Here is a 23,097-nt window from a genome sequence, read left to right as displayed (position 1 = left end):
GCTCTTTCTAACCCAATACAGGTAGCAACCATCAATGCCAGATAAAAGATGGTCTGTAGTCATTGCTCCATCAGGAAGCCAGGTGGTAACAGAAGTAAACTGAACATATAACTCCTGTTCCTTAGAGAATCTGAAGTTAGCTCCCAACTTTATACTGCCAGTATTTCCTATGGTTTCTGTAGGCTTTACTCAAGGTTTTCATATGAAGCTGCTTTTTATCTTCCCAGAAGAAACTTAACTAGGCCATAATTTCTTTCTCTCTGGGCAGACAAATGAGAAGGTAATAAATGTGAGTTTTAGCTATATAACTACTAATGATGCTTAGATTCCTGGGTTTAAAATGAGGATAATGCCTGTCCCACTGCCCACATAACAGTGTTGTTGTAAGGCTTTAAACGATTACACTGAAATCTATAAATGAGATTTAGAAAAGAACAGCATTACAATTATATGACATTCTTGATTTTGCTCAAAGGATACACTGATAAAAAGAAAACTATCCTGACCCTCCCCCAAGACAGCAACACAATGACTAAATCACTCTTCTAAGCTGTAAAGATGTAAACTAACATCATTAAGGGTCCAGAGTTCAGTATTTGGAGGCTGAGAAATTGGCAGATAGCAGAGTAAAAGGCATTGGGATGGTGCCATACAGCTCTCTCACACCCTGTCACTACCTTCAGGGCACAGGGCATGGAAATAGCAGGAGGCAAACAAGCCACACTTCCAATAGCAACCACTGGATCTAGTCGGAGAAAATGTCTGCCCACGAGAGAGGAAGAGCCAGAGACCTATGGCTTTAATAACAGTGAGCGCTGTGGTACTGAGGAAGGCAATTACAGTTAAAATGCTCCCTCATGCTCTGCTTTGTGTTGACTGGAAATTACTGACTCCTATTTTTATTTCTCAATTTAGAGTTCTGGATGCAATTGCAGGGGCACCTTCTAAAATTTATGAACATTTTGTATTCAGAGAAATACAGATATCCTAACTTTCCCACTAAATTAACTGCCTGGAGTAAGTTTTAAAATCAAAGGAATTTTCTAATAACTGTGCAGACGTGTCATTTTCTATGAGAAAGGTTAATCCTGTGAGTGCAAGTAATCTATGAAAACTGCAGGATTCATGTTCATTGCACTCTAAAGTCTGAAATGGCTTAGAAATCACTAAAAGGCCTACCTTCCAGTGAAGGAATCCCCAGGAGAGCAAAGCTGAGATTCCTAGAAAGCCTTAACAAAGGAGTTTGAAATACCAAAGGGGATCAAGCACTTTTGATTTGGGGATGAGGCATCTATAGATATAAATATAAATTTAAATATATATAAAAGCCAAGTGACTGAAACAACCGGAACAACCGGAAAGACCGGTCGCTATGACGTGCACTGTGGCCGGCCAACTGGCCCAATGGGGGCAGGGCGGGCCAGCCAACCTCCTGCTGCCCCTCCCCCCAGCCGACCCTGGCCCCGATAGCCCCCCCACCCTGATCAGGGGCGGGGCGGGCTGGCCAACCTCCCATGTCCCCTCCTCCTTGCTGGCTGTCCCCTATCGGCCCCTATCTGGGCAGGCCGGCCAGGCCCTATCCGTGCACGAATTCGTGCACCGGGCCTCTAGTCTTAATATAATAAAGTGAATTATTACATTTAGTATCTTATAAAGTAGGGAAATATTACTATAGCTGCAAATTTTAAAGAAAGTGCCAGAAATAGTTTCCATTTTTTCATACTATTTACAATAGCTTTTATTATAAAACAAGAATATTTACAAAAAGCAAACAAAGTTAGGATTAAAACAATGTCATTATTTTTATTGACTTATTTTAATATAGTTTGAACCCCATAGTTTTCAAATATTCCATGCAAATTTTTCCCTCTATTCTTCCTAATCACTGTAAGTATAATTAGTGAACATAAATGGCATTAGGAAATATTTCTCTTTCAAAGGCTATTCCACTTAATTATTATACAGAGCATGCCCAGCAGTAGCTTTTGATGCCAGCGCAGTTTTAAGCCCTTCATGGACTGAATCCTTCTTAGTACTAGTGGCCTTGCCCCTCATCCATGAAAATAAAATAAAATATAACAATGTACCATATGAACTGGAACATTTTCTAAAAAATAATAAGTTGTAAATTTGCTTTTGAAATCATTTGAAAGGAAGTTTCATATATAGCTTACCATTGGTTATTATTTCCCAGCTACCATTGTACATATACGGGAATCATGAAAAGTGAGAAAGTACAGCCTAAAAATTATTTGCAAATAAAGTAAAAAAATATGAAGACTAAATTGACTATGAAGTTGTTACAATGTAAAATTTTATAATATTTAATTAAACATGTTTTTGATTACATATTTCTGAAATTTGGGGATCTATACATTTCTTAGAGTTTAGAATCTCAGATATTTTGTGGGGCTTGGACAATGTATGTAATCCCTAATCAAACACCTTTTACAGGCCACCAAGGGGTTCAGCAGCAATATAGCTGGTCTCTGGAAAGGACTCTATTTGCAGGTCATAGACCTTCTTTAAAATGTTCTCTACAAAGAAAAATAAATTAATTAAAAAAATAAAGTGTGGTCCACAGAGAAAGAATGATTATCTCTAAATTACATAGTGTTTTTTACAAATCACAGTAATTTTTATTAAGTTATAAGGGTGTGCTTTTTTCCTTTCACTTAATTCAATTAAGCATTTATTTATTATGTGCTTTAAAAATAATTCATTGGCCTTTTTCCATTCTAGAAAAGACACACCAGACAATTAATGGACTGACACAAACAATTCTTCTTGATAGATTAGATGCTAAATATGAGATCATCTTATGAATACTGCAAGCAGCCATTGGAATGCAGGAATAATTGTTAGGTCAAGGAGGTAGACTGGGATACTGGATGTGTGAGTTTCAAAAGGAAATCCTTGCTCTCACAGACAAAAATGAGTTCCTGAAATAACATTTCAAAAACTGTTCTATTAAAAAGGAGATATTGGTAATAACTTTTTTTCTGAATATTTTACCTTACTTTTTAAATATAATTATATATATATGTGTATTTATATATATATATATATATACATATATATATATATATATATATATATTAGATCATATTTTCAAATACTTAGTTTCACTATTAACTTAAGGAAAGAATCAAAGTCTACTGCACGTCATTATACATTGTATCCTCAAATAATTTATAATGAAATATCAAAAATCCCAGATCTGAACAATAAAATTCCCTGTTTAGGAATAGAGAGATAGGAAGATCAGTCTGAATTGGCAGCAATCTAAACCTAGAATGCTTTTGGCAATAGTCATGTTACTTCAATTAGTTGAAGTGATACTAATGGCTTCAAGAAAAAGTAATTATAGTTTCTGTGGGCTATTATTATATTACTAGTGGCCCGGTGCATGGATTCGTGCACATTGAAAGTAAATCATTAGAAGTCATATTTTAATGTTACTATTTGCCCTTTCTCTGTAATGGAAGTGTCAGTGCCACCCCCTCACCTGCTCCACCATCCTGCCTGTGGGGCGATCAATCGGGGCCAGGCCCCCCACCCAGCTCACTCAGCACTTGGGAGCCAGGCAGCAGACCTGCCACCGCCACCGCCACCGCCACTGGTCGCCATCTGCGGGCGATTGGCGGGGTGATCGGACCGCCCGCTCACCTGCTCCACCATCCTGCTGTGGTCCAGCTCTCATCTGGACCCATCAGGGCTGGAAGCACCTCCACTGCTGCCTGCTGCCTGTGCCACATCACCAACACCCACCATGTTCCGCGCCACCCCCTGGTGGTCAGTGCACATCACAGCAAGCAGTCGAACTCAAAGTCAAGACAATTTGCATATTAGGCTTTTATTATATAGGAGGATATTATTTTTAAATGGATAGGGGGCAAAGCCACTGATAATTAGAGAGCAGAGCACATGAGGGCTTTAAAGTTGTGCTGGTATCAAATGCCACCACTGAGATCTTGCAGAAGTTGCTTTATGAAATAGGTGACTCACTTATAGTTGGGAGATTATATAAAAATCTATGCTGCTGGGGTGCTTTTAAAGGCTCTCAAAACCATGTGCTTCCCTAAGCAAGCTAAACATCCACTGACAATCTGGTTCAGATTAATTCTTTAGCAAGCCCTCCTGCAACCCACAACATTTTTCCCCGTACAGGTCAAATTTCAACTAGCCCTATGTTTATATGCATTCTGATTCAGAAAAATATGCGGACAATTAGCATATTCAATATTTAACTTTCCCATTTACCAAAAAGATGTTTTAAAATTTAAACTTATAATAAAAGTGATATAGTGCTTACATGTTTACTGATAACATAATAATCTGAAAAGAACTACATCAGAATGTGTATCTCCTTTATTAGTGTTTTGTAAAATTAAAGTATTTCTACATGAAGAAATACATTTTTTAAATTACTATTTTTCATTTACTTTTCACAGAATTTAAAATGTTTTACTAACCCGAGACAATCTGCTACCAATATTAGAATGCCAAGTAAAAAACACTATTCCAAATAAATGGGAAAACAAACCTGTTAGAAGACTTGACATGCAATGTTCTTTATTTATAGCAGCTCATTCTACTCAAACCATATCAGTAAATTTTACTAAACCATTCAGTGAAAATTCCAAAATCAGAGGCACTAAAGCAACCTATGAAGCATGTTGAATAGTGTCAATTATTAAAACGACACATTCTGCCCTACTCAGGTTGCTCAGTTGGTTGGAGCATCGTCATGCAAACCAAAAGGTGGTGGGCTCAAATCTTGCTCAGAACCCATACCTTGGTTGCAGGTTCAGTCCTGGTCAGGGGGTGAAAGGGAGGCAACCAATCTCTCTCTCTCAAAAATCAATAAAAACAGCCCTAACCGGTTTGGTTCAGTGGATAGAGCATTGGCCTGTGGACTGAAGCGTCCCAGGTTCGATTCTGGTCAAGAGCATGTACCTTGGTTGCGGGCACATCCCCAGTAGTGGGTGTGCAGGAGGCAGCTGATTGATGTTTCCCTCTCATCGATGTTTCTAACTCTCTATCCCTCTCCCTTCCTCTCTATAAAAAATCAATAAAGGAAGCGGAGAAAATGGCGGCAGAATAGACAGATGTGTTCTGAGCCTTGTCCCAGAGCAGAAAGAAAGAACAGCCTAGGGTTGCAGGGGGAGTGTTTGTTAGCAAGCTAAGGGACAGCTGAACTCCAGGAGAAGGTGGGGGACTGCTGGACGGGGTTCCCCTGACAGGGCAGCCCCCACTGCGGCCGGGTCCCCTCCCGGAACTACGGGCTCGGACGGGGAAACCTCGCCATCTTGAAAGGGAAAGTGGATCTTGTCGGAGGCCTGAAAATCCACAACTGCGGCTACCGCCGAACAGCTGTGAGACCCAGAACACCGGTCCCCAGGTGACACAAACGGTTGGGACTCAAAGGAGCTCTTCACTCCACCACGGAAAGGTCAGATTTCGCCGGGGATAGGGTGAGGTCTCTGGTTCCGGCGGGAGAGAAAGGCGCACGCACTGCGGGAGCTGGAGGACCGGGGAAGTCTGTGCCTGGAGAAGTCCGTGGCTGTTGGGGCTGGTGTGACCCATGATTGTGGAAGGGGGTCCTCAGAGCTGCTAACAGGGGGATCTCTAAAGAGCAACCCGTTTTGATCTGACGCAGAGGGATAGCCTGGGAATTTCAGGGGTGTGCAGCCTGCTTGGACTTGCCCGCCAGCCTCCGCAAACGGGTATTGAGTGCCACATAGAAAGAAAGCTAGAGAGGCCTTAGAGTCCCAGAAGTCAACCCAGAAACACTGCCACCCAGGGGCTGAATCACAAATTGACTCTGATGTAATCCAAAATAAAGGAATACGAGAAGTTAAGACACGGCCTGCTTAAAAATCAGGACTGGCTTACAATACTGAGAAGGAGTGAAACGCAGGGAACTGCAATACTCTCTGGACTGGGAAACAGGCGTGCCAAACAGAACAAGAGAGGAAGTGAATGACCTTCACTACTGCACATTTTATTTATTATTTTAATTTTTATTTTTTTTATTTTCATTTTTTGTATCGTTTACTTAAGAAAATAACTTTCTTCTTTTTTCCTCACTTGATTTTACCTTTTTTATTATTACATTTTTATTTGCAATCATCATTATTACTACTACTATTTTACCTTTTTTTTTTTTTAAGTGTCATTTTATTTTCTCTTTATTTTACTTTGGGATTAGTGTTCTAAATTCTATTTTCATCTTTCCTTTACCAATGTTTTATTCTATCAAAACTCTACATTTACGCCATCACTCTCTTCCTAACCTTTCCCCTTTTGGTGTCCTGTTTATCTTAACCCTTTCCTGCTTTAGATTTTCCCTATTCTTTCTGTTTACCCCCTGCTAAAATTTCACCCTACTTATATATCTAATTTCCAATCCCCTGCTCCAAGTCCATACACACCTCTCTCTTCGCTGTCTTAACTATCAAAAAAAAATTGTTTTTATCTCTGTCCTTTTATTGTTGTTTGCTTGAATGTTGATTATATTGAATTTTTATGCTTTTTTGTGAGCTTGTTTTGCTTACTCTTTTTTTGTTTGTTTGTTTTTTGTTTGCTTTGTTTTTGTTTGTTTTTTACTTCTGATTTCCCTTGCCTTGCTTGATATTAGTTGGTATTGTAGTTTGTATTAATCTCCAGGTACTTGTTGCTGGCATTTGCTGTGATTAGTGGTTGTTCTATTGGAGTTTTATCCCCATATATATAGTTTGTTCCCCTTTTCTCTCTTAGTCTCATTCTAGTCTCTCTTATTTTTTTTCTCCTTTTCCCAGTTTCATTTCGACACTCCTTTTTTTTTTCTTCTTTCTTTTTACTCTTCTTTCTCTCCTATCCCCTAATTTGCCTTTCTCTGGTGCTCACCTTTATTGGAGGTTATTAATATCATGAATACATATCTGTTCAGTGCCTGGTGTGTTGTACCTGGTTGTGTTGTATTTTGTGCCTTTAAATCAACACAGGAGAGAGAGAACTACATAGCCAGAAATCCAGAGAAGAGAGACCATGGGGAGACAAAGAAACAGTCCACATATGAAAGAAAAGCAGGCATCACCAGAAAAAAAAAAAAAGTAAACGAAAAAGAGGCAAGCAACCTATCAGAGAAAGAATTCAGAGAAATGGTCATAAGATGGCTGAAAAGAATGGAAGACAAATTCGACAATATGAGTAAGAACCAAGAGGAAATGAAGAAGAACCGAGAAGAAATGAAAAATGACATCACTGCTGTAAAGAACTCAATAGAAAGCATCAAGAGTACACTAGAAGGAGCAGAAGACTGCATCAGTGAGCTAGAAGACAAGATGGAAATAAATACCCAAGTAGAGCAGCTTCTAGAAAAAAAAAAATTAAAAAGCAGGAGGAGAGCCTAAGGGAACTTTGGGATAACACAAAACAAAACAATATCTGCATAATAGGGGTTTCAGAAGGAAAGGAAACTGAGCAAGAAAACCTGTTTGAAGAAATAATGACAGGATCCGGGTGAGCCTGGGTCCCGGGTCCGGGTGAGGCCACGTGCCCCTGGGTCCGGGGGAAGCTAGATCCCGGGTCTGGGCGAGGCCGTGTGCCCCTGGATCCGGGTGAGGCTGGGTCCCGGGTCCGGGCGAGGCTGTGGGCCCCTGGATCTGGGTGAGACCACGCGACCCTGGGTCCGGGTGAGGCCATGCGCCCCTGGGTCCGGGTGAAGCTAGATCCCTGGTCTGAGTGAGGCCGTGTGCCCCTGGATCTGGGTGAGGCTGGGTCCTGGGCCCGGGTGAGGCTACGCGCCCCTGGGTCCGGGTGAAGCTGGATCCCGGGTCTGGGTGAGGCCGTGTGCCCCTGGATCCGGGTGAGGCTGGGCCCCGGGTCCAGGTGAGGCCATGGGCCCCTGGATCCGGGTGAGGCCACGCGACCCTGGGTCTGGGAGAGGCCACGCGCCCCTGGGTCCGAGTGAGGCCACGTGCCCCTGGGTCCGGGGGAAGCTAGATCCCGGGTCCGGGCGAGGCCGTGTGCCCCTGGATCCGGGTGAGGCTGGGTCCCGGGCCCGGGAGAGGCCACGCGCCCCTGGGTCTGGGTGAGGCCCTGCGCCCCTGGGTCCGGGTGAAGCTGAATCCTGGGTCTGGGCGAGGCCGTGTGCCCCTGGATCCGGGTGAGGCTGGGTCCCGGGTCCGGGTGAGGCCGTGGGCCCCTGGATCTGGGTGAAGCCGTGCCCCTGGGTCCAGCCGAGACCAAACCAGAGGGAGTCGGACCTGCATTACCACCATTTGTCCACCATCCAGAGCTGAGGGGTCAGTGCCGACATGTACTCATAAGGAACTGGTGGACATTGATATTGGGTCTCAAAAGAACTGTTGGTCCAGAAAGAAACTCACTACAGACTGATTCATTTGCCTGTCAGCATAACTATTATTGCTCGTCTCACATTCAATTCTTATATCTCTAGTGACACATGATTTCGCTCATCTAGGGGAAATGATGAACAACATAGACTGATGAACAAGAACAGAACCAGAAACAAGGAGGCATCGATCGGACTATCGGGCCTCAGAGGGACGATAGGGGAGGGTGGGGGGAGGGGGGAGAGATCAACCAAAGGTCTTGTGTGCATGCATATGAGCCTAACCAATGGTTAAGTTCAACAGGGGGTTGGGGCATCCACGGGGAGGGGTGTGGGATGGGAATGGGGGGATGAGGACAAATATGTGACACCTTAATCAATAAAGAAATTAAAAAAAAAATAAAAGAAATAATGACAGAAAACTTTACTGATACAGGGAAGAAAAAACCCACACAAATCCAAGAAGCTCACAGAGTCCCAAGCAAAATGAACCCCAAAAGACCAATGCCAAGTCACATTATAATTAAATTGGCAAACACCAATGACAAAGTAAGAATCTTAAAAGCGGCCAGAGAGAGACAGAAAGTTACATACAAAGGAACCCCCATCAGACTAGCAACTGATTTCTCAACAGAAACTCATCAGGCCAAAAGGGAATGGAATGAAATATACAAAGTCATGCAAAGGAAGGGTCTGAATCCAAGAATACTGTACCCAGCAAGGCTATCAATCAAAATTGAAGGTGAAATCAGGAGCTTCACAGGCAAAAAAGGACTAAGGGAATTTATTACCACCAAACCAGCAATGCCAGAAATGCTAAAGGGTCTGCTGTAAAAAAAAAAAGAAAGAAAGAAAGAAATAGGAAGCAAAGAAGGAACACAGGAGTATAGAATAAAAATGGCAACCAATAAGTACCTATCAATAATAACTTTAAATGTAAATAGATTAAATGTCCCAATCAAAAGACATAGAGTAACGGATTGGATAAGAAAACAAGACCCATATATCTGCTGTCTACAAGAAATCCACCTCAGAAAAAAAGACGTGCACAGACTGAGGGTAAAGGGATGGAAAAGGTTTTCCAGGCGAATGGAAATGAAAAAAAAAAAAAGCTGGGGTAGCAATACTTATATCTGACAAATTAGATCTCAAAGTGAAGGACATAACAAGAGATAAGGATGGCCACTTCATAATACTAAAGGGAGCAATCCAACAACAAGAAATAACTCTGGTAAACATATACGCCCCCAATACAGTAGCACCCAAATACATTTAAAAACTCCTGGAGGATATCAAGGGAGTGATTAACAGCAATACAATCATAGTAGGAGACTTTAATACCCCACTATCACCATTGAACAAATCCTCTAAACAAAAAATCAGCAAAGAAACATCAATCCTAAATGACTCACAAGACCAGATGGAATTAATTGACATCTTCAGAGCATTTCACCCCAAAGCCACAGAATATACATTCTTCTCAAGTGCACATGGGTCATTCTCAAAGATAGACCATACGTTGGGAAATAGGCAAAGTCTCTTCAAATTCAAAAACATAGAAATAATATCAAGCATCTCTTCAGATCACAGTGGCATAAAACTGGAAATCAACTAAAATACAAACAATCCAAATAAATCAAACACATGGAGACTAAACAGCATGCTATTAAACAATGACTGGGTTACCAGAGAGATCAAGGAAGAAATAAAAAACATGGCAACAAATGAAAATGAAAACACAACAATCCAAAATCTATGGGACACAGCAAAAGCAGTCTTGAGAGGGAAGTTCATAGCTCTACAAACCTACTGCAAAAAACAAGAAACAATGGTAATAAATTACCTAACCCTACAACTCAAAGAGTTAGAAAAAGAGCAACAAGAAAAGCCCAGTGTAAGCAGAAGGAAGGAAATAATAAAGATCAGAGCAGAGATAAATGACATAGAGACCAAAGAAACAATACAAAAGATCAACAAAACCAAGAGCTGGTTCTTTGAAAGGATAAACAAGATTGATGAACCTCTAGCCAGGCTCACCAAGAAGCAAAGAGAGAGGACCCAAATAAACAAAATCAGAAATGAAAGAGGTGAAATAACAACAGACCCCGCTGAGATACAAAGGATTGTTACAAAATACTATGAACAACTCTATTCCAACAAACTGGACAACCTGGAAGAAATGGACATATTCCTAGAAAAATATAACCTTCCAAAACTCAATCAGGAAGAATCTAAACAGCTCAATAGGCCAGTAACTATGGAAGAAATTGAAGCAGTCATCAAAAAGCTTCCAGCAAACAAAAGCCCGGAGCCAGACGGCTTCACAGGAGAGTTTTACCAAACATTCAAGGAAGAACTAAAACCTATCCTCCTCAGATTATTCCAAAAAATTCAAGAGAAAGGAACACTTCCAAGCTCCTTCTATGAAGCCAGCATCACCGTAATACCAAAACCAGATAAAGACAACACAATGAAAGAGAATTACAGGCCAATATCCCTCATGAACATAGATGCCAAAATCCTCAACAAAATTCTAGCAAATGGAATCCAGCAGTACATCAGAAAGATCATACACCATGACCAAGTAGGATTTATCCCAGGAATGCAAGGATGGTACAATATCCACAAATCAATAAATGTGATATATCACATAAACAAATTGAGAGATAAAAATCACATAGTCATATCAATTGATGCAGAAAAAGCATTTGACAAAATCCAACACCCTTTCTTGATAAAAACTCTCAACAAGGTGGGAATAGAAGGATCATACCTCAACATAATAAAAGCTATATATGATAAACCCACAGCAAACATCATACTAAATGGGCAAAAACTAAAACCATTTCCCCTAAGAACAGGAACAAGACAGGGATGCCCACTCTCACCACTCCTGTTTGACATAGTACTGGAAGTATTAGCTATCGCAATTAGGCAAGAAGAAGAAATAAAAGGCATCTTTTATTGTACATGATATTGTACATAAAAAACCCAAAAGACTCCATCAAAAAACTAATAGACTTAATAAATGGATTCGGCAATGTAGAAGGATACAAAATTAACGCCAAGAAATCTATGGCCTTTCTATACACCAATAGTGAACTTACAGAAAGAGAGACCAAAAAAGCAATCCTATTTACCATCACACTAAAAAAATTAAGATATCTAGGAATAAACTTAACTAAGGAGGTAAAAGACCTATACGCGGAAAACTACAGGACACTGAAAAAAGAGATACAGGAAGACGTAAACAGATGGAAGAACATACCATGTTCATGGATTGGTAGAATCAACATCATTAAAATGTCCATACTACCCAAAGCAATCTATAGATTCAATGCACTCCCCATTAAAATACCAACAGCATATTTCACAGACCTAGAAAGAACTCTCCAAAAATTCATCTGGAATAAAAAAAAGACCCCAAATAGCCACAGCAATCCTGAGAAAGAAGAATAAAGTAGGAGGGATCTCAATACCAGATTTCAAGCTGTATGACAAAGCCACTGTTCTCAAAACAGCCTGGTACCGGCACAAGAATAGACATACAGATCAATGGAATAGAATAGAGAATCCAGATAACAACCCAAACCACTATGCTCAATTAATATTTGACAAAGGAGGCATGAACATACAATGGAGTCAAGACAGTCTCTTCAATAAATGGTGTTGGGAAAATTGGACAGATACATGCAAAAAAATGAAACTAGATCACCAACTTACACCATACACAAAAATAAACTCAAAATGGTTACATGACTTAAACATAAGACAGGAAACCATAAAAATACTAGAGGAATCCACAGGCAGCAAAATGTCAGACATATGCCGAAAGAACTTCTTCACTGATACTGCCCCTAGGGCAATGGAAGCTAAAGAGAAAATAAACAAATGGGACTACATCAAAATAAAAAGCTTTTTCACAGCAAAAGAAACTATCAACAAAACAACAAGAAATCCCACTGTATGGGAGAACATATTTGCAAATGTTATCACTGATAAAGTTTTAATCTCCAACATCTACAGGCAGGTTATACAACTTAATCAAAGGAAGATAAATGATCCAATAAAAAAATGGGCAACGGACCTAAATAGAATCTTTTCAAAAGAAGACAGAAGGAAGGCCAAGAGACACATGAAAACATGCTCAAAGTCACTAATTATCTGAGAGATGCAAATCAAAACGACAATGCTGTACCATCTCACACCTGTCAGAATGGCTAACATCAACAAATCAACAAACGACAAGTGTTGGCGAGGATGAGGAGAAAAAGGAACCCTCGTGCACTGCTGGTAGGAATGTAGACTGGTGCAGCCACTGTGGAAAACAGTATCGAGTTTCCTCAAAAAACTAAAAATGGAACTCCCATTTGACCCAGTAATCCCACTCCTAGGAATACATCCTATGAAACTGGAAACACCAATCATAAAGGGTATATGCACCCCTATGTTCATAGCAGCACAATTCACCATAGCTAAGATTTGGAAACAGCCTAGGTGCCCGTCAGCAGATGCCTGGATCAGAAAACTCTGGTACATCTACACAATGGAATACTATGCTACCATAAAAAAGAAGGAATTCTTACCATTTGCAGCAACCTGGATGGAATTGGAGAACATTATACTAAGTGAAATAAGCCAGTAAATGAAAGAAAAATATCACATGATCTCACTCATTTATGGATAATAAAGAACATTATAAACTGTTGAAAAAAGATAGATACAGAGATAGTAAAGCATCAAACAGACTGTCAAATTACAGCTGGAAGTTTAGGGAGAGAAGGAGATAAGAGATCAACTGAAGGACTTGTATGCATGCATATAAGCATAACCAATGGATGCAAAACTCTGGGGAGTGAGGGCATGTATGGGAGTAGGGTGGGGGGGGGGGGAGAAATGGTAAAATATGTACACATATAATACCTTAATTAAAAAAAGAAAAAAAAATCAATAAAGTATATATTTTTTTAAAAATCAATAAAAACATATTCTCGGTAGGGATTTAAAAAATTGTTTATAAAGAAAGAAAAGACAATGACACCTTCTGTGTGTCTCCCAGCTTAGTCTACTTCTACTTCAGCTTCCATCAGCATTTTAAAGTATTGATTTAATCAAGGCACATTTAAATATTTTCAGATTTTAGCACTTTGTCTATCAAATGAACAATGACAAAAAATGTTAACAGCAAATTATACTTGATGAATCAGTAATTTTATATTATGCTAAGTGTTTGACTCAGTAATTACTTTTAGAAAACTATTCAATACTATAGTAATTATCAGAAAGGGAGAAAAGGCAACACAAAGATGTTCATTCAGAATTATTTATGAACATAAGTTTTGAAAAAATGACTAAGAGGCTTAGAATGGGGGGAAACATTTTTAAGCAGAGAAAAAGTTAAAATGCTTATGAAACAGGGTTAAGGAAAAACAGTGATAGACAAGAATAAACCAAATTGGTTCAACAACCTAAAATGTTTGTCAAAAAGAGGAAAGTCATATATATATTATATATACATATATATATATAAAACAATTTTTAGATACAATTTTTAAAGATTGTATCTAAATTTGTTCTAATTTATGGGACTTACATGTATAAATTTTAAATATTGGCACTGTGTATTTTCAAACAGTATTCAAGCTCATTCTGTAACCTCCTCTCTAATAATAACATTCATTGCAAGCATTTCATTTTCTTAAAATTATATATCAACTAGAGCCCCGATGCACAAAAATTCATGAAAGAGTAGGCCTTCCTTCCCATGGCTGTCAGCACCAGCTCACCTCCGGCACCAGCTTACCTCTGGCCCCCGGGCCCCCGGGCTTCCCTCCTCTGGTCGCCAGCAGGCACTTTGGCTGCTTCCCTTCTCTGGCTGCCTGCAGGCACCCAGGACACGGGCTGGCTTCCCTCGGGCTGCCCGCAGGCACCCAGTACCCCGGCCAGCTTTCCCCAGGCTGCCCACAGGCACCCGGGACCCCAGCCGGCTTCCCTCCAGCCCTGGTTTTGTCAGGAAAGATGTCCGGAATGACGTCCAAAGATATCAGGTCTAATTAGCATATTATCTTTTTATTATTATAGATTCTTTCTCTTTTAAATAGTAGTACTGCAATTTTACTTACTTTACCACAATATTTCCTAAACACCGAGCCTTCAGTTTTTGCATGTTGTCATCCAAAATCATAACTGCAAAATAAAATACAAATAAATACTCTGACTAAAAATGCATGACCTTAAAGCATAAATGTTTCCCTATTTTCTATATTCAATACTCAAAACTGTAGCTTAAAAATAGGCATTTGTTAATTCCTGCAAGACCATCCTATATAATAGCTAGTATGCAAATGGTCGTCACACCCTCGCACCCTCAGGCCGGGGCCAGGGGACCTGAGGCCACGCCCCCCACCCTGCAGGGTTTGACGGGGGACCTGAGGCTGCGCCAGAGGACCTGAGGCTGCACCCCCCCACCTGTCGGGGCTTGATGGGGGACCTGAGGCTGCACCCCCTGCCCTGCGGAGCTTGACGGGGGTGGGGCCAGCCGGGTCTGGGTCTTTTGCGATTTTGAGGCGCACAAATGGGCAGGGACTTGACTCTGGGTCCCATGGCACATCCCAGACTCTGACAGGAGGGAGATTTTCATATACATTTTACTAATTTTCTTTCATCTCTGATACTTCTATTATACAGAAAGGGCAAATAGTAATATTAAAGTATTTCCTCTAATTAATTCCCTTTTAATGTGCATGAATTTCATGTACTGGGCCACTAGTTAATATATATAAGTAAGCAAAAATGTCTCACAAAAAAAGTAGAATACATGCTTTTGATTTCTAAAAAGATCATGAATTCTCCTTAGAGTCTTCCATAAAGACACTATATTGCAAACATACTAGTAATTTCATAATCTATGTTCATATCCATTTAAACATATCATTCTATTCTATATGTTCAGCTTTTCGAAAATTAAAGGAAACAAGTAAAGTTTTAAAATATACCAAAAAATATCTCAAGCACTAAAAATAAAGTAATTAAAAGCCTGGAAACCCTATTTTTCTGATATAAGACTTCTTATCTACTTACAAGCCTTACAGGTCAATTTAACCTTCCCAAATATTATCCCAGTGTTTTCTGTGTTATACTGTTAAAATCATGAATGATTTTAGATCTAAGCATTATCCACTTTCAGAAACCTTAGTAGAACTTGGAAATGAGGATGTATCATCATGTTTTAAGCTTTAATAGATTCTTTATGTAGCTTCATCCATCCAGGTTATCCCACTGAAAGAAGCTATGAGAAAAGAAGGACATTATGCCCAGAAAAAATTAATCACTCCCTTCTTTGTGTGCCCAGAGCACTTTGTTTTAAAATTCCATTCTGACAATTATTAGCAGGGCAGCTATCTGTCTCTCACTAGATTGTGAGTTCATGAAGGGTAGAGGCCAAGCCTAATTCATCTTTGTTTCCCGGAATCCCAGTACAATGGCCGTTTACTATGTGTCCCGGAGCACAGTCTTATCCTTTCAATTTCCCTATCTAAAAAGTGAGGGTAATTCCTTTCTCATGGTGTTGGTATAAGAATTACTTGGGGGTGGAAATAAAGTGACACGCTTGTATAAGATATTCAATGAATGTGAAGTTATGTTATATTATAAGGAATGTTTTTCACACACACACAAAATGGTATTCTTTCCTTTCTCAAATAAGTGCTGCTTTTTATTCTAATATTGAATGTTACATTATTCTTCTGAATCTCTGAAAAGCCACAAAACATATAAAGATCTTGAGTCATAAAGTCACTATTTCCTTGGTTATAAATATTTTAGTTCTAATGTTTAACCTGTAATGGCTTTCAGACAATAAAAAATGTCTGTACTGAAATTCCATGAGGCATCAAAGCTTAACTCGTCCTTATAACTGGATATGAAAACGGCACTGAAACTACTGAAGGGAAATGTGTTCAACATCTCCCACATCTTCAGTGCCTAAAAATGGCTCAGCACTAAAGCAATTTTTCTGACAAAAGGAGTAGGGATGACAGAACTGTTTAAAGGGAGGATTTCACTAACACTGGATTCGCCTTTCCAAGCCTGGAGAAATCACTGACTTCACAGAATACCTACTTCTGCCCTTAAAAAAAAAAAAAAAATCTTACGTGTCTTTTTATAAATATACCTGTGGGTTAAACCAAATGATCCACATTATCTTAACTAGTCATTGTCCTAGGAGGAAAATACAATGTTTTTAGGTTGGAGAAGCAAAAGACAAATATCTCAATTTTATAATTTGCATGCAAATAGGAACTATATGCAGGAATCATACTCTGTCCCACAAAGCTGGGTTTTCCTCACAAATCTATTAAGCTAAATCGTGTGGACTTACGCAAATACCAACTTGGGTGCCTCATTTTCCTTGTCTGGAAAAGGAATGTAGGAGTCTACATCGAGTCAGCCCACCTGGCTGCTCTGAGATATCGGCACCCTTCCCAGCTTAGACTTCGTGCAGACCTCCCACAGGCGGTCGCTGTGCTAAGGCTTCATTGTGCCATCACAGCACAGCAGCCCTCTGAAGCAGGTGGAGTAAGGAAATGGAAGGTTTGAAAAGTTAGATGACGTCCCTAATTATGCAGCTAGGGAATGGAGCCCGAGGGAATGTACTGAACTATTATAATCACTACCAACAATTTAATAACAAGTACTGAAGGATATTGTGGATGAAAAGATTTTTGTTTTTAAAGTCCTTACTCTTTATATTTATTACTAGCCAGAAGGTTCAAAAGCCTTATCATCACTCCTAAATTTTAAAAAAGTAGCATAATGAAAAAAAAACAAAAAACTGCAGCTTTTGTAACAAAAACAAGCAAATAAGCAAAAATAAGTAAAACACAATGATTTGCATTGTCTTCAGGAGCTAACCGGCTATGTTACCTTTGGAAAGTTGTTTAGTCTTTCTGGGCACCAGTTAGTTCATCTTTAAAATGGTACTAATGTCTCTGAATTACATATACTTCAGCATGAAATAAAATAATGTATATAAAGTACTGGGTACCTAGCAGGTTTCATAACATAGTAATTTCACATCCTTATGTTTTTTAATTGGAAACTTATTTTTCAATTACAGTTTATATTCCATATTATTTTTATTAGTTTCAGATGTACAGCATAGTGGTTAGACAATCATATACTTTACAAAGTGTTCCCCTGACGTTCCTAATACCCACCTGGCATCATACATAGCTATCAGAATATTATTGACTATATTCCCTATGCTGTACTTTACATCCCCATGCATATTTTATAACAATCAATTTGTGCATTTTAATCCCTTCATCTTTTTCATCCAGTCTCTCAACCCTCCTCCCTTTTGGCAATTATCAGTCTGTTCTTTGTATCACATCCATATCCTCAACATGCCTTATAAATGATATTATTTTCTTGGTTAAAATGCCATTTAGAACATGTTATTGGAAGCCTATAATCTTATTTTTTTTATCAAATTGGCTAATAAAAATTAAGGCATTCCTTATTAATACAGGTATTCATTCAATCCAATACTTACTAAGCACCTAGCATGTTTCATGCAATATGATTCACGCTATACACAAGAGAGTAACAAATTTATTAACCTCAGATACTTTTAAACATCAGGGTCATTTCTCACCATTGTATCCTGGAACACACTTTCCTGCTTGCCCTGGAGGAGGTGTTTTAGAATTGCCTAATCCAATGCATGACGCTGTAATTGGGGATCCAGTCTCTGGAAAAGGAAATATTTATCGTTTAATGTTTCAACTTGAGATCATGATTTCTTCAGTGTGTTCTCTGTCCTTCTCCACCAAGTTTGTCACAGAATTTAAATGCATGAGAAGAAGATCAATACTGCCAACACATTATTTAAAAATGAAAAAATCCAGTAATTTATGCTATAACGACATTTTAAAAACTTGAGGACACATAGAATAACACATATAATAGTGCTTCTTTTAGGGGAAAGGAAGTCCTCACTAGTGTTTTCGGCTGTGAATGGCAGGCACCAAGAATGGAGACTTGTGTGACTGGGAGAGGTTTACAACACATGTTATAAGTGAAAAGATCTCTAGAAAAGATGCTCTTAACTCATCTAGAGTTATTTTCTCATTTTATCATGGTAACGTGCAAAATATTTCTGTTATTTATAGCTTAGTCTCTGGAATAAGTAACCCAACCATTTTTAAAACTATATGAACAATATCATACTCTAATATTTTGAAGAACTACCTTTGCCTGGAGACACTGGCATCTGAAGCTAAATTTACCAATGCTTTATCAAAGTGCTCTGGGTCTGTTTTCCCTGGGCTTCTAGAAGGCCCAAAACATAGAAAGAAAGATATTTACACTATGCTGCTTATTTCAGCAAGACCAGAGACAATTAGCCTGCACTGAAAAGCAAAAATGTTAAATTTCTTTATCTCCAGTGGTAATACTCAGAAAAATAGCAGCTGTTGCATTATAATTTAGCTCTGAAAGTGATTAGATTTATGAAAGAGTTTATTTGTTATTATCCTATATAATAAGAGCGGAATATGCTAATTATCTGTTACGCCCTGAGGCATAATGACTGACTGCATAATGACCAGAACGCAGATCTGCAGGAGGGTGTGGCAGTGAACTACAAGCAAGCGGCAGAGAGCTACAGGAGGGCAGGGCAGCAACCTAATGGTGCATGGATTCATGTGCAGGGCTACTAGTTAGTAAATACAAGTTTAAACTTAACAGAATCTTTTAGGTATGAGTTTTGTATCTGTGAAGGGGCAGAATAAGAGGGGATTGATAGGGAAAATTTTCAGAACTACTCACTTAACATTACACACATGCATACACCCCAGGGACTAGTTGCCAACCCAATCAGATCCAAAGTAACCCAAAGTATTAAAAACATCTACCTTCCTAAGTACTCAAAATGTATTCCTTCCACTATGGACCCTACCATAATTTATCACACCGTTTTATAACACTTTAGAAGTGATGGGAAGAATTTATTACTAGTCTTTACTTTCCGGCATCATTCAGTTTATTATTCACATTTTACGGATGGTGGCTCAGCTGGCATCAATAACAGAAGATGGACTCTTGAACATTAAAACACAGTCCCTAAGTCACAGCCCGGTGCTCATGGTGCTAAGCCATATGGCCACCGCTGAGGAGGAGCAGCAAGTACCCAGAGCAGACGTTTTTGATGTTTAACAAAGAATCCTCAAATCTTTTTTCATAGCAAGACAGAAAATGGAAATGTATCTTATGAAATGGAATCCATCCGCCATGCAGCCTCCTGGCCATTCTTCCTCCAGCACAGTCAAAGCAGGGGAGGAGATCCACAGGTTTAGAAGGGTCAACAGCATTTTCCCCTTTGCTTTTTAACAACTAAGTGCTCACCTCAGCTGTCCCCTAAAACTGATGGGAGAGACAACGGCAGCAGTGATGACAGGAAGCAGCCCTGTGGAGTGAGGTTCTTAAAGGTAGGGGCACAGACAGTGCAGGCGACATAGGAAACAGAAATGCTGGGGCACATTAGGAAAGGAGATACCCCCTTCAAATGCTACTGTTCCCCCTCCCACCCTTTTGGGAAGCAGCTGCTAACGAAAATCTGCTATTTGAAATCTTGCCCAGCTGGCGTGGCTCAGTGGTTGAGCGTCCACCTATGAACCAGGAGGTCACAGTTCAGTTCCAGATCAGGGCACATGCCCAGGTTGTGGGCTCGATCCCCAGTGTGGGACATGCAGGAGGCACCCGGTAATGATTCTCTCTCATCATTGATGTTTCTATCTCTCTCCTTCCTTCCTCTCTGAAATCAATAAAAATATGTTTTTAAAAAATAATAAAAATAAAGGAAATCTTATCAAGTTTAGTTTATCAACAGGGATACTCCAATCATCTGAATTTCAAACTCACCACATCTCTTAACAATATAAGGCTTCTCAGCAACTTGTCAACAGATGGCTGAAGACCCTACACAGTACCTTCTAAGGGCTCTAGTTCCTTCCACCTAAAAGAAAAACAAAGAACCACTACATTCAAACTCTAACTGCACCCCACTTCAACTCATCTTACTGTGGATTCCTATACGAGACACCAGCACTCTCCTCTTCCTGTAAGATCAGGGAGGGTGGAAGAGGAGGTAAGAATACAACCTCATCTTAAGTAAGGACATAAGAAAGGATCAGTGAAGCACTGTCTATATTGACTGCCTAAATAAGCTAACATTATACACTAGAGGCCCGGTGCATGAAATTCATGCATGGGGGGTGGGGGGATGTCCCACAGCCCATCCTGCATGCTCTCCAATCTGGGACCCCTCTCACAATCCAGGACTGCTGGCTCCCAACCACTTGCCTGCCTACCTGCTGCCTGATTGCACCTAACCGCTTCTGCCTGCCAACCTGATCACCAACTCACAACTCCCCTAAATGCTCCCCTACCGGCCCGATTGTCCCTAACTGCCCTCCCCTGCAGTCCTGGTTCCCCCCAACTGCCCTCCTCTGCAGGCCTGGGTCCCCCCCAACTGCCCTCCCTGGCCTGATTGCCCACAACTGCCCTCCCTTGCAGGCCTGGTCCCTCCCAATTGCCCTTCCCTGCTGGCCATCTTGTGTCCACATGGGGCGGCCATCTTTTACCCCATGGGGGTAGCCATCTTGTGTGTTGGAGTGATGTTCAATTTGCATATTACCTCTTTATTATATAGGATACTTCCTGAGATTCTTAAGCATCTTTGTATAATGATTACATATTTATAACCTTTTAACCTTCAGTTGTTTTGTTACAGTTCATAGTTGTAAGACGACTATGAAAAGCATATCTTTAAATTATTATTTTCAATGAATTTTAAGGGCAGTGAAAAGGTTTATCCAGTCAGTTACTTAAACTATATGATATTACTTTATACCTTGAACATTAGCATTTTAAGTATCTCATTAACCTTATTGTGATATTCATTTAGGGGATTAGAAAGAAAAGAAAAACACACACACGGATGGTAGTTACATGAAAAGGATGCAATTGGACAAAGTGAGAGTTCCTAGGACTCTAAGCATAATAAGGAGTCATACTTAGGACAAAAGTGGGATGAGAAAGACCATAATAGTTGTTACAGAAACTTTATGCCTCAGAATTTCCTGAGGCCCCAAAACTGAACCACCTGTAGGGCCAGCACGCACACGTGTGGGTACAGACCTCATAACCACCTGGCTCTCAGGCTGGTGCATGTGCAGAATAGGCTCTGGTTAGGGAAAGCCCCCAGGCATGCTGCAGCCCTTAACCAAACTCCAAGGGCCTCCTCAAGCCCCATTTTAAAGATGTCCTAAAACCTCTGCTTCACACTGTCCAGGCTACAATGAACAGGCGAGCAGTTATCCAGGGAGACAAGAAATCCAGGCATGACACTGTGACCGAGAAACAGCTACAATAAATAATACAGAACATTTTCTTTGAAGAAGAGAATGCAGTACTAGATTTGGAGAAATCTTTTCAAAGACCCCTAACTTAGAAACACACAATGCTTAGCAATTCAACAGCACAGTTTCTTTAGATAAGAGACAACCAGGAAGAAGATGGCAGGGAATTGAAGAATGTGAAGGATAAGTTAGCTTGGCACATTTATATGCATACTGCATTAGAAGCTAATACAGACACTTCACTTTTTTGTATGAGTCTTTACTGCCTCACTCTACCCTATTGCATTAGTGAGCTGTTACCTTAATGAATTCTCCTTAACACTTGTCACTCTAAACCAGGGCTGGGGAACATCCAGCCAGTGGGCCATGTAAGGCCCAAGAAATCATTTTAGGGTTGAGCTAATTAAGTATTTGACCAAATATAGCAGGCTAATTTTTAAGTTGATCATTTTATATGGCCCACAAATGATGTTATGAATATCCAATTGTCCCTTGGCATAAAAAAAACGGTTCCCCACCCCTGCTCTAAAGGAAGGAAAGAGAAATAATATACATTATATTTTCAAAGAGAAACTATTCTGTGAACCATGCTAATGTTTGTGTGTTTATGTGTGTGTATACATGCAAAAACATAGTGAGGCCTAACCAAGAAAATTTACCCTGGTGTGCATAGTTCTTTCAGAGAAGGAAAAGAATGAAATAGACAAGGTACCTCCTGAGGGTCTCTGAAGAGAATTAGAAGGGAAGAGAAATCACCCACACTGTGTGTCCGAGGAACAAAAATCCTTGTGACAGAGCGTGAACCCAGTCTCCCACATTTGCAAATGGAAGCAATGGTGGTATGTATCACTTATAAGCAAATATTTATTGAGCAACTATTATAGGTTAGGTTCTGTCCTTAGAACTGGGGATACATTAATAAACAAGAGTAGGGATCACAATATTCTACTTATATTCTAGTTGGAAAGAAAAATAAAAAAGAAACACATATAAAAGTAAAACAATAAGGCCTGTTAAAGAGTGATACGCATTCAGAATATGAAGAAAGCATAGGCAGGGTGTGAGACATAATGGAGAGATACTGCAAATTTAAATTATGCGGCCAGGAAAAACCTCCCTGAGAAGGTGACATTTGAGTAAAGATGAAAAACAATGACATGTGTCATTTACATATCTAGGGTCAAAGAATCCAACAGGAAAGAGCCAGAAGTGCAAAGATCCTGAGATAGGTTTATCCTAGGAGGTTGGAGAAGCAGTAAGGCAGCCAGTGTGACTGGGGCAGAATAAATGAGGAAAGTGTTAATAGAAAAAGCTCAGAGAGGTAAATGAGGA

The 23,097-nt window shown here is 39.9% G+C and overlaps 1 protein-coding gene across 1 annotated transcript in view; it reads right to left on the bottom strand.

Annotated features, from left to right (window-relative positions):
• Positions 1–23,097, bottom strand: part of ACSS3 (acyl-CoA synthetase short chain family member 3) — a 177,222-nt gene that overhangs the window by 29,924 nt on the left and 124,201 nt on the right. Inside the window, exons 10-11 of the mRNA XM_079773646.1 lie at positions 18,000–18,095; positions 14,464–14,527 (exon numbers count right to left, since the gene is read on the bottom strand). Coding sequence (XP_079629772.1) covers positions 14,464–14,527; positions 18,000–18,095 — 160 coding nt within the window. The remainder of the gene's footprint in view (positions 1–14,463; positions 14,528–17,999; positions 18,096–23,097) is intronic.

The sequence above is a fragment of the Cnephaeus nilssonii genome (assembly GCF_951640355.1).
Source record: "Cnephaeus nilssonii genome assembly, chromosome: 6".
Classification (NCBI taxonomy): domain Eukaryota; kingdom Metazoa; phylum Chordata; class Mammalia; order Chiroptera; family Vespertilionidae; genus Cnephaeus; species Cnephaeus nilssonii.
This window is presented reverse-complemented; position numbering and strand designations above follow the sequence as displayed.